The sequence below is a fragment of the Salminus brasiliensis genome, chromosome 20 (assembly GCF_030463535.1).
Source record: "Salminus brasiliensis chromosome 20, fSalBra1.hap2, whole genome shotgun sequence".
NCBI classification, from domain to species: domain Eukaryota; kingdom Metazoa; phylum Chordata; class Actinopteri; order Characiformes; family Bryconidae; genus Salminus; species Salminus brasiliensis.
This window is the reverse complement of record NC_132897.1, coordinates 7,122,690-7,138,360: the sequence shown is the minus strand read 5'-3', so window position 1 is coordinate 7,138,360 and position 15,671 is coordinate 7,122,690. Positions and strand designations below refer to the sequence as shown.

The following is a 15,671-nucleotide window of genomic DNA, read 5'->3' as shown; positions in this document are numbered from 1 at the left end:
GTTCAGAGCAGTGTGAAGAACATTATTACCCAGCTGGCAGCAGTGCAGACGCTTCAGAAGGTAAATAAAGGAATTTCAGTCACTCAAGAGCACATTCAGAACCGAGTGGAGGCTAACGCTAATGCTAATACACACACGCTACAGAAATTCACACATTCACTCACTATAACCAGTTATTACACCTTGGTAGACCAACAACAACAGGTATCAGTCCAAGTTCATTCATGCTGTTACACTCCTTTTATATTGTGATCACATTTCTGCTACTTTTTCAATTAATTTAATTCATTTCTACAATTTAATTAAAAAAATTAAATTCTATAATTGTATTTATTCACACAATGATAAAGTCTCCTTTATCATTTTTTATCCTCCAAACAAAGTCAATCAGATTAGAATTTAGTCTGATTATAGACACTGTGTCTTACCTTCTGTTGGACTGTATTATGTACAGATACACAAAGACAGGATCTGAATCGGGAAGTAAAAAAAAACAGACCGGGTCCCTAATCTGATCTGTTTGTGTCCTCTGTCGCAGCACAGGGACACCGCAGCTCACTAAACGAGAATGTGTAGAGAAATGGGTTCACACAGCTGTTCAGAAAAGTCAGAGCTCTAGATATTTTGAGTAAATGGTTTGCAGGTACAGTCAGACTAGTGAGATTATTGTGAAACACCATAATAATAATCAACATGTTGGCAATCGGAACCAAGACACATACAATGAAGAACACCACCACGATCCTCGTCACCAGCTTCGTCATTCTGCTGCTGCTAAAGAACGGTGACTGGTTAACCCCTCTGTGAAGACGACAGTAGAAGAAAACCAGCAAGGAGCAGCAGATCACAAACAGCAATATTTCCAAGAGCAAAATGGCTACTCTCTCCTCATCATTCCTAAATTGTTGACCACAGTCCTGGAGTCCGTTCGGTTTACAACCTACTCGACGTTTGGCAGGCGCATGTAAGCCCAAAAGTCCACTCAGGATCCATATCCCAGCCAAAAGACCCTTCCGTCCTCTGTCTCCAAGTTTAGCCCACTTCTGAGGATGCAGCACCTGCATGTACCTCTGAATGCTCATCAGGGTCACACACAGTGCGCTACAGTAGAGGCACCAGTATTCAATGTAGGAGATGATCCTGCACGCAGCAGAGCCAAAGATCCAACCATGCAGGTAAGCCCAGATCCACACCGGCAGTGGAAGGAGACTCAGCAGATCAGACACCGCCAGGCTCAGCAGCAGACAAGTGGTGAAGCTGTTCTCCTTCACGCGTCGGACGAGCATCCCCAGCACGACTATATTTCCAGGGACCCCCAGCACAAAGCACAGACCCAACACAGCACTGCTGGCTTTGTATATTGGAAGGGCCTCGCTGAATTGTGAACCATTGGAGCAGTTGTCCCGCTGCATGGTGTAGGGCTGGCAGCAGAGCTGAAGAGGACAATGCCGGATGAATATAAACAGAGACAGGTAACAGGTATTCTGGTGTTTATATGCAAAGTCGAAGCGAGCGGCAATGCTAGGATGAGTTTAGTTTACATATGCAAAAGTAAGAGCACATTTTTCACCACTTTCCTCAATGCTCAGCCATCAGTAAGATCAGATGTCCAATTTCAGACCTGCTGCTTTAGCCTTTAAATCATTATCTGTCTGTAATAATCTATCGTGACTGGATACTTTGAAAAACCTTTTGTGTATGTTTTGGCCTTTTAGATGACTTGGATGCCAAACTGTATTTGTATGTACACTGTGTGCAGAATTATTTGGCAATTATTAGTTAAGTATTTTGATCACATCATCCTTTTTATACATGTTGTCCTACTCCAAGCTCTATAGGCTTGAAAGCCAACTACCAATCAAGTAAATCAGGTGATGTGCATCTCTGTAATGAGAAGGGGTGTGGTCTAATGACATCAACACCCTATATAAGGTGTGCTTAATTATTAGGCAACTTTCTTTCCTTTGGCTAAATGGGTCAGAAGAGAGATTTGACGGACTCTGAAAAGTCAAAAATTGTGAGATGTCTTGCAGAGGGATGCAGCAGTCTTGAAATTGCCTAACTTTTAAAGCGTGATCACCGAACAATCAAGCGTTTCATGGCAAAGAAACGTGTTGAAAAAAAAAGGCACAAAATAACTGCCCATGAATTGAGGAAAATCAAGCGTGAAGCTGCCAAGATGCCATTTGCCACCAGTTTTGCCATATTTCAGAGCTGCAACGTTACTGGAGTATCAAAAAGCACAAGTTGTGCGATACTCAGGGACATGGCCAAGGTAAGGAAGGCTGAAAAATTACCACCTTTGAACAAGAAACATAAGATATAACGTCAAGACTGGGCCAAGAAATATCTTAAGACTGATTTTTCTATGGTGGGCCCGAGGCTGGATCAGTAAAGGGCAGAGAGCTCCACTCTGACTCAGATGCCAGCAAGGTGGAGGTGGGGTACTGGTATGGGCTGGTATCATCAAGATGAACTTGTGGGACCTTTTCGGGTTGAGGATGGAGTGAAGCTCAACTCCCAGACCTACTGCCAGTTTCTGGAAGACCCCTTCAAGCAGTGGTACAGAAAGAAGTCGGTATCGTTCAAGAAGAACATGATTTTCATGCAGGACAATGCTCCACCACATGCATCCGAATACTCCACAGCGTGGCTGGCCAGTAAGGGTGATGACATGGCCCCCTTGTTCACCTGATCTGAACCCCATAGAGAACCTGTGGTCCCTCATAAAATGTGAGATCTACAGGGAGGGAAAACAGTACACCTCTCTGAACAGTGTCTGGGAGGCTGTGGTGTCTGCTGCATGCAATGTTGATCGTAAACAGATCAAGCGACTGACAGAATCTATGGATGGAAGGCTTTTGAGTGTCATCGTTAAATAAGGTGGCTATATTGGTCACTGATTTGTTTGTGGTTTTGTTTTTGAATGTCAGAAATGTTTATTTCTACATTTTGTGTTATATTGGTTTACCTGGTGAAAATAAACAAGTGAGATGGGTATATATTATGTTTATATTATTTTATTATGGGTATATATTTGTTTTTTATTAAGTTGCCTAATAATTCTGCACAGTAATAGTTACCTGCGCAAACAGATATCCTCCTAAGATAGCCAAATCTAAAAAACCCCACTCCAACTTCCAAAAATATTAAGCTTATAAATATTAAGTGTTTTGGGTTGATTGAGAACATAGTTGTTGTTCAATAATAAAAAGAATCCTCTCAAATACAACTTGCCTAATAATTCTGCACACACTGTATGTGGTTGGTGTGGCGCAACAGATAACACCTGCCACTGAGATACCACACCATGTGGGAGACTAGTTTCGATTCCCGGTCTGGGTGACTATACTGCTCTACACCAATAAGAGTCCTTGGGCAAGACTCCTAACACTACCCTGACCCTCCTCTGTAATACGAGTCACCCTGTAAGTCGCTCTGGATAAGAGCGTCAGCTAAATGCCTTCTGCTTTTACTGCCTTCAGAAGAAAATACAGCAGAACCAAAACCAAGCTGCTAAAGCAGGCCAATTCCCAAACTGTTACAATTCCTTATATTTACATTCCCAAAATTAACATAAACCCCGCCCCCTAGAGAAAACCAAGTCAGAGCAAGTGAAACTGTAAAATGCCGCTGATAAAGTGGCTGATACTGAAGAGAAGCTCATCTCCTCCAGACTCTGATAGTTATAGGATTTTTCCTTTGCCATTTGTTGCAGTGTGACAAAACGAGCGCTGGGGGGAGCAAATGGGGAACCGCGCTAGGCTAAAGGCTACAACACTAGGCAAGCGGTGCTTTACCATCTCTTCTCTTTATCATCTGCTCCCTCGGAAAAATAAACTGAACTACCTCAGCGGGGAAAGAACTGGCTTACGTTTTTTTACTGGGAAGACCAATACGAAGGCCAAACCCTGGGACGTGAGTAGGAGCTAGGCTAAAAGCTAACCGGCTACAATCTCTTCAGCTTGCTATCAGCACATCACACTGAAAGGACACAACGAGAGGACAGCAACACTGTCTGGTAAGACTCAGGAATAGTCATGGTGTCGTTGTTACAGTGTTAGAGCTATGTTGTAATGGATGGGTGTTAAAAGCAGAAAAAATGCATAAGAATAAGCATAAGCATAAGAATCTGAGACACTTTGACAAGGGTCAGCTGTGACGAGTAGCCGGCTGGGTCAGAATATCATCAAAACATCCTTTTCTGGTGTGCAGCAGACAGAACGTGCTAAAGGTGCTCCAAGAAAAGACAACCGTCGAAATGCCAACAGAGTAATGGGCACCTAAGACTCATTGATGTGGTGCATGAAGGCCCCTCCTCCCAACTTACAGGACTTAAAGCTTCTGCTGCTGATGTCTTGGTGGTTCCTGATGCCACAGAACTCCAGAGGTCTTGTGAAGTCATGCATGTTTTGAATAGTCAGGTCTGTTACTGCAAAAGAGGAACCTACTCAATATTAGGTGGGTGGTGCTAAGGTTATGACTGGTCGGTGTGGTCACAGCAAGACGCTAATGTGGTCACTGGTATGCGATGTCAGCGCAGAGACACTGTTACTGTGGTTTTCACAGTGGTTTCTGTGAGGGTTTCCAATGTTTACAGTAAAGGCATGAAAACGGGTCTAAACTGACAGTATTGTTATTGCAACATTAGCATCGTTATTGTGGCGTTAGCATTGCTACCGCATCGACCACCAGCCTTGCCCAGGATTGTTGCCATGGCAACTCGTGTCGAACTCTCCAAGCAACACTACTGCAGAGGCTACATCGCTACCACGCTGGCCGCCGGCCTTAACAGCATCGCTAATGAACAAGCCATGTTCATGATGTCCAGGGCTCTTCGCATCTTAATGCTCTGAGGGCAAGGCTAGCGTCCTTTACCAGGCAGGGTCACATGAAATAATAATAATAGGGGTCATTTTATGCCACAGAACATTTGTCCTCAATAAAGAGCAGATATTTTGGTCCCAAACTTCTCACTGCTGAAATGCCATCGACAATTCTATGCAGCCAATGTCTGCTCAGCAAAACTAGGCTTACCTGATTTCTCTTGTTCTACAAATATTCCCACGAATTCTGAAAAAACTGGAATATACTGATATCACTTTAATAAATGATTGAGCATGTGCATGCTAATCTTAGCAGACCAAAAATGCACAAAATTGTGGTTACTGGTTTACTTAAAAATATTCCCAACCAAATAAAAAGACAAGAGTTAAATAAGATCTTCTCAAATTAAACACTGAAGGCATGATCTGAAGTAGCACAAATTCAAATTAGCACCAACTGACCATTTCTACTGTCTTACCAAAGCATTAATGATGGTGATGGAACGTGCTTTACCTATCAGAGGAAGTCTTACTGTCACACACTATGTTGCAATGCTTGATCTAAGCATTGTCTTTCACAAGACTGACACACTGCAGCTTTGTAGGAGGGAATGCGTTCAAGCTATTGCAACACCATGTTCAACCGGGTCCCTTAACATGTGATTATGCTGTAACTTCGCAACGATGCTGGTGTAGGCAACGAGATCTCAGACAGCCGATAAAGCATGTCACAAGAATTCTTGTCACCATCTTGATCATTTTGCTGCTGCTAAACAGAGCAGAATTAAAAACAAGATTAGATGACAGAAGACGATGATAAGAATAAACACTTTACACATATCAGCATTATCCCTGCTTTAGGGTTAGACACTGTCCTGGCTGCTGCCAACTCTAATGCAAAATGCAATGCAAAAGAACTGGTGCTTAAGTGGATCGTTATGGCATTTATGGCAATGCTGTAATTCTTGACTACGGCCGCAAATTTGAGGCTATACTGTACAACTCTTTAATATTCAAGGAGACTCTACTGTCATTCGCATAAAATGTGTTACATGGGGTGGAACGAAATTGAGATCTCAAGGTCCCAGTTACACCCAAAGAGCAATACATTAAATAAATAAAAATAGGAATTTAAAAAATGTAGATAGTAGAAGGGTAGACATAAATAGGAAAGTGAGAAAGCAAATAATAATAATAATATAAAAAGTAGCAGCAGTCTTATTCACAATGTGAAAGTAATGTTGCAGCATGAATGAATAAGTAGTGGTAACATAATAAAAATGAGAAGGAACAGTGTCAGTATCTCAAGAACTGCTGGATGAATTGGATGAATATAGTTGTGTATTAGCAAAATGCTGCAGAACTACAGAAAACTACTACAAAAGCAAAATATATATATAATTTTTAAACATTTAGGCTTGAATAGCCTTGAATTTAATACTTTGTTTACCATAATTCTGCCGAGATAACAATATTAAGTCTTGCCTGTAGTGTTGGGTGAAAAGGGGTCCAGTTCTGAAGACCCTTTACCTCCTGACATTTTCTAGTCATTACACTAATTCTGGAGGGCATTCAGGCTATCCTGCTGGGGAACAGTACATTATTCAGTGGGCTATGTGCCTTCAGAGGTGGTGTCTAAAGCCTTAAACCTCAATTACAACCAACCAGGTCTCCAGCTCCACCACACCAGCTAACAGAAACCTGTGCTACCCAACATCACTTAATATAAAAGTAATGAGAGCAGAGAGCACCATCTACCCCTCTACCTCTCAAACTCGGAACCCCCCGGCCATAGTTTTTTTTTCCCCCTTTTTTGCAATTTTGGAGATACAAGGTTTTTTGTGTGAGCATGACAATATACAACATCTTAAAACAGAACACTTACAATTCCTTAAAAGTATATATAAAATAACTTTGTGTACAAAAAAAATCATAATTATTAATCATAGGTTTTCTTGTGTCTTGGGAAGATTTAAACCTTAATGTCAACCAAACCAGACCCCGTACTTAGAATCATGGGTGAATAATTTTTAAGCCTCATGCAGTTTATTTCTTATCTTTGGCAGCACACAGGAGGTACAAGTCATTGCGGTTAAATGTTTAGTGCCCAAAAGAAGAACTGTGTGCAAAGAGGATGGGGCCTCAGAACCTGCTGCGTTTCCACTGTAGTGGTAGAGGTAGCAGTAAACGTAATACAGTAAACATAGCAGTAAACAGAAGTTGGATTGTGAAAGTTGTTGAAACATAACTGTGTTGACAGAGGTGGCAGTATGTAGTAGAGTTTAGAATTTCTGCCCGAATCCGAACCCGAACCCGACCCGATGCCCAACCTGAACTCGGGCCGGGTCGGGCTGAGATTTCCCACCACTTTCCTCGGGCCCTGTCGGGTTGGGCTCAAGAAAATGGTCCTGGAATCCTTCAGCCTGCGAAACATTGCCTCGTTCGTAACTGATATTGATATATACTGATAACTGATATATATATATATCTTATGTTGTTTCCTAAATGCAGAATTAATGTGTACAACAGTGATATTTGCACCAGCCTATAGTCTATTTCATTCGTTTTGATTGGACTACAGTTTGTTTCATAGGCCTTTATTATTTAAAGAATGTCAGATGTTATCTTGGTTTATTTTGCATGTAAGTTATGTTATTGTTGTTTGCCTATTGCAGTTTAATAACTTAGTGCTGTTTTTTGTGTGGTTGCACTTAGGCTATACGCTTAATTTAAAACATTTGTTTGTTCAGAAAGTATTTTATATTCTTTAATATTGTTAAATTAAGAGTTAGTGTTAAAGTCATTCAGACATTGTTCTTGTAGCCTATTTTGACGATGTTTAGGCCTGTGGATCATTGTTTGGAATTGTTGGTGCTTTAATTATTAGGAGTTGCATTATTAATAAACAGTTTTCTTAAATAATGGCTCTCTGCTTCATCCGTATTGCACTGTTCATTAACATCATTCTGAACAGATTTCAGCCATTCAGCTCAGTTTTAATGGGCTACTTAATAAAAAAAATCACAAGTTTAAATCTGGCTCAGGCTCATAATTTCTTTCCCTCAATTATTTTCCTTTTTCTCCACCCATTTGTAACTTCCCCTAGCACTAGAAATGCTCCCAACACCAGGAAGGTAAGGCCTTAACAGGTCTCCTCCAATACATGCCAGTCACTGCCTCTTTTCAAACTGCCGCCGATGCAGCACTGCCAGGCTGCCAACACTCTCAGGTGCCCAGCTCAACCTCACCAGCTAACAGAAGCCTGTGCCAGTCCACATCACTTCAGTCATTAAGTCATGAGAGGAGGAATAGAGCACCATCTCCCACCAGTAGAGAGCTAGTCCAATTGTGCTCTCTCTGACTCCGGCTGCTGATGGCGGGGGGTTCAAACGCTGAACTCACGGGCCATAGGCATTTTCCTTCTTCTGTAAGGTTGCCATTTTGGAGATACATATTTTATGTTACCATGACAATATAAATACATATGCATTACATTTTACAAAACTAGTTCTAGAACAGAACATTGTGGAACCCCTTAAAATATGACATTAATAATCAGACATGATTTTCTGTAAACTAAGTATTTCAATCTAGATGATCTTGTGCTCATTAGGTATTTCTGTACAGCTCGGCTCTAATTCAGAACTGGTTTGTTGTATTTATTAGAGTAAAAACAAATGCAAGAAATACAAAGTAAAATATTAATTCGCGAAAAAATTATATTGTATTGATCAAGAAGGATCAAAGAAGGAAAAAAGCCCCACAAGTATGGTTTCATTTCTTTAAAGAGATCCTAGTAATTTTTTGTAGCCAGAGGTAAATAAGACTTAAACTTGTCCTGTTTCAAAGGCAAACGCCACATAAATCATAAGACAGGCCCATTCAAAAACCCCAAAACTGTCATCAGTCTTGACTTTATTTACAGCCAAAAAAATGAAATGTCCGTATACCCACGCAACAAACACACAACAGCTTCTCTGAGAGAATATGGAAGAAAGGCTGAAATGGATATTTAAGATGCAGTTATATGACACACTGGATCCTTTGGAGTGGCTAAAAGCTAACACCAGGCCGGCACTTCAGCTAACTAACTGCACGCTGTGCAGACTGGACACCAAAAGGACAGTGAGACGCAGTTAGAGCAACACTATCCAGTAAGACCTGTGAAAAATTACAGGCTAATCAGCATGTGTCATTCAGAGTATTCGGAAATAACAGGGTGGTAAACTGGCTTGTTAAATGGTATCTGAGCATTTTGGCCCCCAAACCAAAGTCACATACTATTTTTACAGTAAAGAACAATTGAACGTACTCGATAAATGCATTCTTCAGCACATTTAAAGCAAAGAAATCTGCCTAAGACGCTTTTACTCCATGAAGGACCTAAGCAGTGTCTGTCCCAGATGTGGACTGCCTTAAAACCCGAGCAGAGAAGGCATATATGAATGGATTCACACAGCTGTTAATAACCACCAGAGATCCTGTAATTTCCCTTCCAGCTTCTGCAAACCTCAAAACGTTTTCATGTCCGAGTAATATTGTAATAATCAGCACAATGTTGGTGATATGATATGGGAGCCAAAAAATGAAGAAAGTCGCCACAATTCTGATCACCAGCTTGGTCATCCTGTGGGTGTTGAGGGACGCTGACTGGCTGACACCCCGATGAAGACGGACGTAGAAATAAACCAGGACAGGGAACGCAAACACAAACAACACCAAGGTCTCCCAGGACAAAGTAGCCACTATCTCAGAAATATTCCGATAGTGCGCCCCGCAACGAAAGTGTCCATCCTTCTCCAGCTTCACACGGCGCTGGATGAGTGCATAGCAACATAGTACTCCACTCAGGATCCAGATCCCACACACAAGGCCATTCAGTCCGTGTTCTCGGAGCTTAGCCCATTTCTGAGGATGCAGCACTTGGACATATCTCTGCACACTCAGTAAAGTCACAGACAGCACGCTGCAGTACAGGCTCCAGTAGACAATGTAGGAGAGGATCTTACACCAGACCAAACCAAAGACCCAGTCGTGAAGCAGAGCGTAGATCCACACCGGCAGCAGGAGCAGAGCCATTAGATCGGACACGGCCAGGCTCAGCAACAGCTTTGGGGTGAAGCTGCCTCCCTTCAGCCATCTAGAAAGAAGCACCAGCACTGCTATGTTTCCAGGGACCCCCAGTGCAAAGCACAGCCCCAGTACACTACTGGCAGCCAGGTTTGCAGGTGAGTCAGAGAGCGAGGTGTTGGTAGAGCTGCTGTCCTGCTGCATGGCTGTGTGAAGTTCGATGCAGATGTGGTCACTAGTGTTGCTACAGCTAAAAAACAGTGATACCAACTACAGTGACGTGTGAAGTTAGATTTCCGGAAGCAAGGGTTGCAACACTATTATTAAAATAATAATAATAATAATAATAATAAAAAGGAAGTGAAAAGTTCTTAATGGAGGCTCTGAATGCAATCCTTTACTAAGAGGTTGCTTAATAAAGTCATCAGTGCTAAATGACCTCCTGTATGGTTAATGTACATTTGCCTTGTCATACTTTACCTTAAAGTGACATTACATAGCATTTTTCCTTCAAAATAACAGCTTTAGAATCGTGATATTCCACTGACCTGTAGGGGACAGGGGTCACGTATCAGGGGGGAGACGTTATGGCAATTCTAAGGGCCCAAGACTGAGAGGGGCCCTAAAAACTGTAATCACTGAGTATTGGCTCAAAGCACAAAAGCCCACTTCCTTCCTGAAATACCAATTCTCTGTAATGCTGCTTTAAAATAAAGAAATCACTGGCTGAGAGACTTGTACTCCATGGAGAACATAAGCACTGCCTGTCCCAGGTGTGTGCTGCCTTAGAGCCCCAGCAGAGAAGGTGTACATTAAGGAATTCATGAAGCATGAAACATCATCTACATCCTGTGTTTGAGAAGGGAAGCTGACTAACACCACATTGAAGCCAGAGGGGTAAAGTCACATGCAGCCTGCTGTCGTAGAGGCTCCGGTAAGCCACGTAGGAGAGGATCTTACACAAGACCAAACCAAAGACCCAGTTCTGAAGAAGAGCATAGATCCACACCGGCAGCGGGAGCAGAGTCATTACATTCGACACGGCCAGATGGTCTACTGAAGCGTCTACAGCAGGAAAACATCAGAATAACTAAGAAGAGAGAGTGGTAAACTTAGTCCTGGGAGATCTCACATATCTAGTCTCCTTTCAGTCATCTAGAAAGCAGCATCAGCCCTGTTCTACTTACAGGAAGCCATCTGAGTGCAAAGTACAGCCACAGTAAACCACTAGCAGCCGGGGTTTCAGGTAAGAGAGGGAGCAAGCCATTGGAGGAGCTGCCCCTCTGCATGGTTTGTGGCTAGACATGTCTGTGGTTAAGGGAGGCGTAGCTAAGCTACAAGAACTGAACATGCTGAAAGAAGAAATGCCACCAGGCGGATGGTTCCTGTGGCTTTTGTGTTGGTATCAAAGATCAAGTTTCCGCAAGCCAAGACAGCAACGCTGTGATCAAAACTCTTAACCTCCTTTAAGTCCCACCCTTCAGCAAAAAGAGACAATCAGCTTGCTGGTTGCGCTGCGAGCGGATGTGCAAAACTACAATCTACTCATGAGGGTTTTATCAGATTGTATCAGTCATTTAAATTACAGCAAACTAACCTTCAGTTACCAGTATTTTGGTCTTTCCCCATTCATAGAAATAGGATGGGAGCCTGGTTTTGTGTGACTGGAAATAACTGCCGGGTGGCATTACAGCGATGGCCAAAGGGTGAACTGATTGGCATATAAGGACTTCAAACCTTTGAGCATTTCATGCTTTGGAGTGACTCTCAAAACTAATTACACCATAGCATTTTAACTTATTAATCAGAGTCAATATTAAAATTAATGCAATTAAAAATTTTTTACCGGCTGACATCAGTAATTTTCATATAGTCCAGCTCCGATTCACAACTAGTTCATTGTAATTAGAAGTGCCAAGAAAGCACATAAAGGAAAAAGTACAGAAAGTACAACACATTCACCTCATAGTCAACAAAATTTTAGAAATCACTGCCTAAGAAGCTTCTACTTCATAAGGACCTAAGCAGTGTCTGTCCCAGATGTGGGCTGCCTTAAAACCCGAGCAGAGAAGGCATATATGAATGGATTTACACAGCTGTTAATGAACGTCAGAGATCCTATAATGTTATTTCCAGCTTCTGCAAACCTCAAAACGTTTTCATGTCCGAGTAATATTGAAATAATCAGCAAAATGTTGGTGATATGATATGGGAGCCAAAAAATGAAGAAAGTCACCACAATTCTGATCACCAGCTTGGTCATCCTGTGGGTGTTGAGGGAAGCTGACTGGCTGACACCCCGATGAAGACGGACGTAGAAATAAACCAGGACAGGGAACGCAAACACAAACAACACCAAGGTCTCCCAGGACAAAGTAGCCACTCTCTCAGAAGTATTCCGATAGTGCGCTCTGCAATGCAAGCGCCCATCCTTCTCCAGCTTCACACGGCGCTGGATGAGTGCATAGCAGCCTAGTACTCCACTCAGGATCCAGATCCCACACACAAGGCCATTCAGTCCGTGTTCTCTGAGCTTAGCCCATTTCTGAGGATGCAGCACTTGGACATATCTCTGCACACTCAGTAAAGTCACAGACAGCACGCTGCAGTACAGGCTCCAGTAGACGATGTAGGAGAGGATCTTACACCAGACCAAACCAAAGACCCAGTCGTGAAGCAGAGCGTAGATCCACACCGGCAGCAGGAGCAGAGCCATTAGATCGGACACGGCCAGGCTCAGCAACAGCTTTGGGGTGAAGCTGCCTCCCTTCAGCCATCTAGAAAGAAGCACCAGCACTGCTATGTTTCCAGGGACCCCCAGTGCAAAGCACAGCCCCAGTACACTACTGGCAGCCAGGTTTGCAGGTGAGTCAGAGAGCGAGGAGTTGGTAGAGTTGCTGTCCTGCTGCATGGCTGTGTGAAGTTTAATGCAGCTGTGGTCACTAGAAGTGTTGCTACAGCTGAAGTATCTGAGTATACAAAAAAAAAAACATTGATAGCAACCACAGTGAGGACTGCAGAGCAAGGGTTGCTGTTAAAAAAAAAAGAAAGAAAGTGAAAGGTACTCACTGGAGGCTCTATTTGCAACCACATCATCAGAGGCAGAATTAATTCTGCATGGTTAATGAGAATTGACCCAAAACACACATTCGGTCAGTGGAGTAATTCAGAGTGGAGTATTCAAAGAGGGCACATTCAAAACCTGGTAAGCAACGAGAGAACAACAACGGCTAATTCTAGCTAGGAAAAGGGCTTGTGTATAACATCTTGTTATGACAACATATAAGGAGGGTTTGGGGTTAGTTTTAGAGGTCAACTGATATATCGGGCCGATATTTGCCTCTTTTTAATGTGTCTGCATCGACCGATCTCAGTATGTAGGAACGCTGATTTAAAGTCAGGCATGTCTACGGGCAGCCCTGTGTTATTCGTGAAAGATGGGTAGAGGGAGGAAGACTCACAGACTGCAGTTGAGTTCAAATGAAAGCACATTCCTTTTTATATCATTCTGTAATGTTTACATCATTTCCTTCACTCAGAAATGAGGGGTATGCTGCTGTTGTACTTGCTAAATGAGATTTCTGATGTTGCTAGGTCAAGTGCACTACAACTCATGTTTTAATTTACAGTTGGTTACTTGAGGAATTGTTTTATTTTATACACACATGGACAAAATTGTTGGTATAACCCCTCGGTTAATGAAATGGTCACAGAAATAACTTTAATCTGACAAAAGTAATAATAAATAAAAATGCTATGAAAATTAACCAATGAAAGTCAGACATTGATTTTGAACTATGCTTCAACAGAACTATTCTAAAAAATAAACTCATGAAACAGGCCTGAACAAAAATGCTGGTACCCTTAACTTAATATTCTGTTGCACAACCTTTTGAGGCAATCACTGCAATCAAACGATTCCTGTAACTGTCAATGAGACTTCTGCACCTCTCAGCAGGTATTCTGGCCCACACCTCATGAGTAAACTGCTCCAGTTGTCTCAGGTTTGAAGGGTGTCTTTTCCAGACGGCATGTTTCAGCTCCTTCCAAAGTTGCTCAATAGGATTTAGGTCAGGGCTCATAGAAGGCCACTTCAGAATAGTCCAATGTTTTCCTCTTAGCCATTCTTGGGTGTTTTTAGCTGTGTTTTGGGTCATTCTCCTGTTGCAAGACCCATGACCTGTGACTGAGACCAAGCTTTCTGACACTGGGCAGCACATTTCTCCTTAGAATCCCTTGATAGTCTTGAGATTTCATTGCACCCTGCACAGATTCAAGACACCCTGTGCCAGATGCAGCAAAGCAGCCCTAGAACATAACAGAGCCTCCTCCATGTTTCACAGTAGGGACAGTGTTCTTTTCTTGATATGTTTCATTTTTCCATCTGTGAACATAGAGCTGATGTGCCTTGGCAAAAAGTTCAGTTTTTGTCTAATCTGTCCATAGGACATTCTCCCAGAAGCTTTGGGGCTTGTCAAGATGTAGTTTGGCAAATTCCAGTCTGGCTTTTTTAAGATCTGTTTTCAACAATGGTGTTCTCCATGGTGATCTTCAATGAAGTCCACTTTGGCTCAAACAACAACGGATGGTGCGATCTGACACTGATGTTCCTTGAGCTTTAAGTTCACCTTTAATCTCTTTACAAGTTTTTCTGGGCTCTTTTGTTACCATTCGTATTATCTGTCTCTTTGATTTGTCATCAATTTTCCTCCTGCGGCCACGTCCAGGGAGGTTGGCTACAGTCACATGGGTCTTAAATTTCTAAATAATATGAGCAACTGTAGTTACAGAAGCATCAATCAGCTTGGAGATGGTCTTATATTCTTAAATTTAACATGCATGTCTACAATTTCCTTTCTAATCTCCTGACCCAACTCTTTCCTTTGCTTCCTCTGATCCATGTTGAGTATGGTACACACCATGTCACCAAACAGCACAGTGACTACCTGTAGCCCTGTATATATAGGCCCACTGACTAATTACAAGATTGTAGACACCTGTGATGCTAATTAGTGGACACACCTTGATTTTAACATCTCCCTTTGATTACATTATTTTCAGTGGTACCATTATTTTTGTCCAGGCCTGTTTAATGACTTTTTTAAAATAATTCTGTTGAAGCATGGTTCAAAATCAATGTCGGATTTTCATTTGTTCATTTTCATAGAATTTTTATTTATTATTACTTTTGTCAGATTCAAGTTATTTCTGTGACCAATGTAGGTTTTCCTTTCATTAACCGAGGGGTACCAAGAATTTTGTCCACGTGTGTATGTGTTATTTTATTTTTATATTTTTCAGTTTAATTAATTTTTATTTGTAAAGATGGTTCAAGTCAGTGTTCAATAAATGATGTTAAGTTCAAAAATGTTCTGCATCCATTTATTATAATTGTGCCATTTTATCATGAAAATAAAGTGGAAAACTAGACATTGACCAAAGCATATCAGCCATCGGCATCGGTTATAGAAAAAAACTCCTATTGGTCGATCTCTAGTTAGCTTACCTTAGCACTGACTGTGCTCAGGTTGTCTAAAAGCACTCCAAAACATCCCAAACTGCTGCGGCAGGAAACTTGTGTACTTTTTTTTACATTTTCTAATTTTTTGTTATTTTAGAGATTCAAGTTTCATTTGTGTGACAGTGACACAGAAACATTACGGTTTAAACAAAACTGTCAAAATAGACGTAAAAAATGTCATGTCCTAAAACTGAACCCTGTGGAACCCCTTAAGGAAGTGTGTGCGTACATACACACAGCCCAATGACTGATCC

At 41.8% G+C, this 15,671-nt stretch overlaps 3 protein-coding genes across 3 annotated transcripts; all 3 read right to left on the bottom strand.

Moving 5' to 3' along the window:
* Window positions 1–470: 470 nt before the first annotated feature.
* On the bottom strand, window positions 471–1,412 carry LOC140542128 (atypical chemokine receptor 2-like). The gene has a single exon (XM_072664977.1). It carries the CDS (start codon window positions 1,410–1,412, stop codon window positions 507–509), a length of 906 nt encoding a protein of 301 aa, XP_072521078.1. The 3' UTR covers window positions 471–506.
* A 7,614-nt stretch (window positions 1,413–9,026) lies between these two features.
* On the bottom strand, window positions 9,027–10,607 carry LOC140542035 (leukotriene B4 receptor 1-like). The gene has a single exon (XM_072664858.1). It carries the CDS (start codon window positions 10,098–10,100, stop codon window positions 9,210–9,212), a length of 891 nt encoding a protein of 296 aa, XP_072520959.1. The 5' UTR covers window positions 10,101–10,607; the 3' UTR covers window positions 9,027–9,209.
* A 1,253-nt stretch (window positions 10,608–11,860) lies between these two features.
* Window positions 11,861–12,807, bottom strand: LOC140542082 (leukotriene B4 receptor 1-like). Its single transcript, XM_072664915.1, has one exon. It carries the CDS (start codon window positions 12,805–12,807, stop codon window positions 11,917–11,919), a length of 891 nt encoding a protein of 296 aa, XP_072521016.1. The 3' UTR covers window positions 11,861–11,916.
* Between the last annotated feature and the right edge of the window lie 2,864 nt (window positions 12,808–15,671).

What these genes read in the sequence shown, in the direction of transcription:
- LOC140542128 (XM_072664977.1), bottom strand. Translation starts at nt 1,412, where the DNA reads ATGCAGCGGGACAACTGCTCCAATGGTTCACAATTCAGCGAGGCCCTT.
- LOC140542035 (XM_072664858.1), bottom strand. Translation starts at nt 10,100, where the DNA reads ATGCAGCAGGACAGCAGCTCTACCAACACCTCGCTCTCTGACTCACCT.
- LOC140542082 (XM_072664915.1), bottom strand. Translation starts at nt 12,807, where the DNA reads ATGCAGCAGGACAGCAACTCTACCAACTCCTCGCTCTCTGACTCACCT.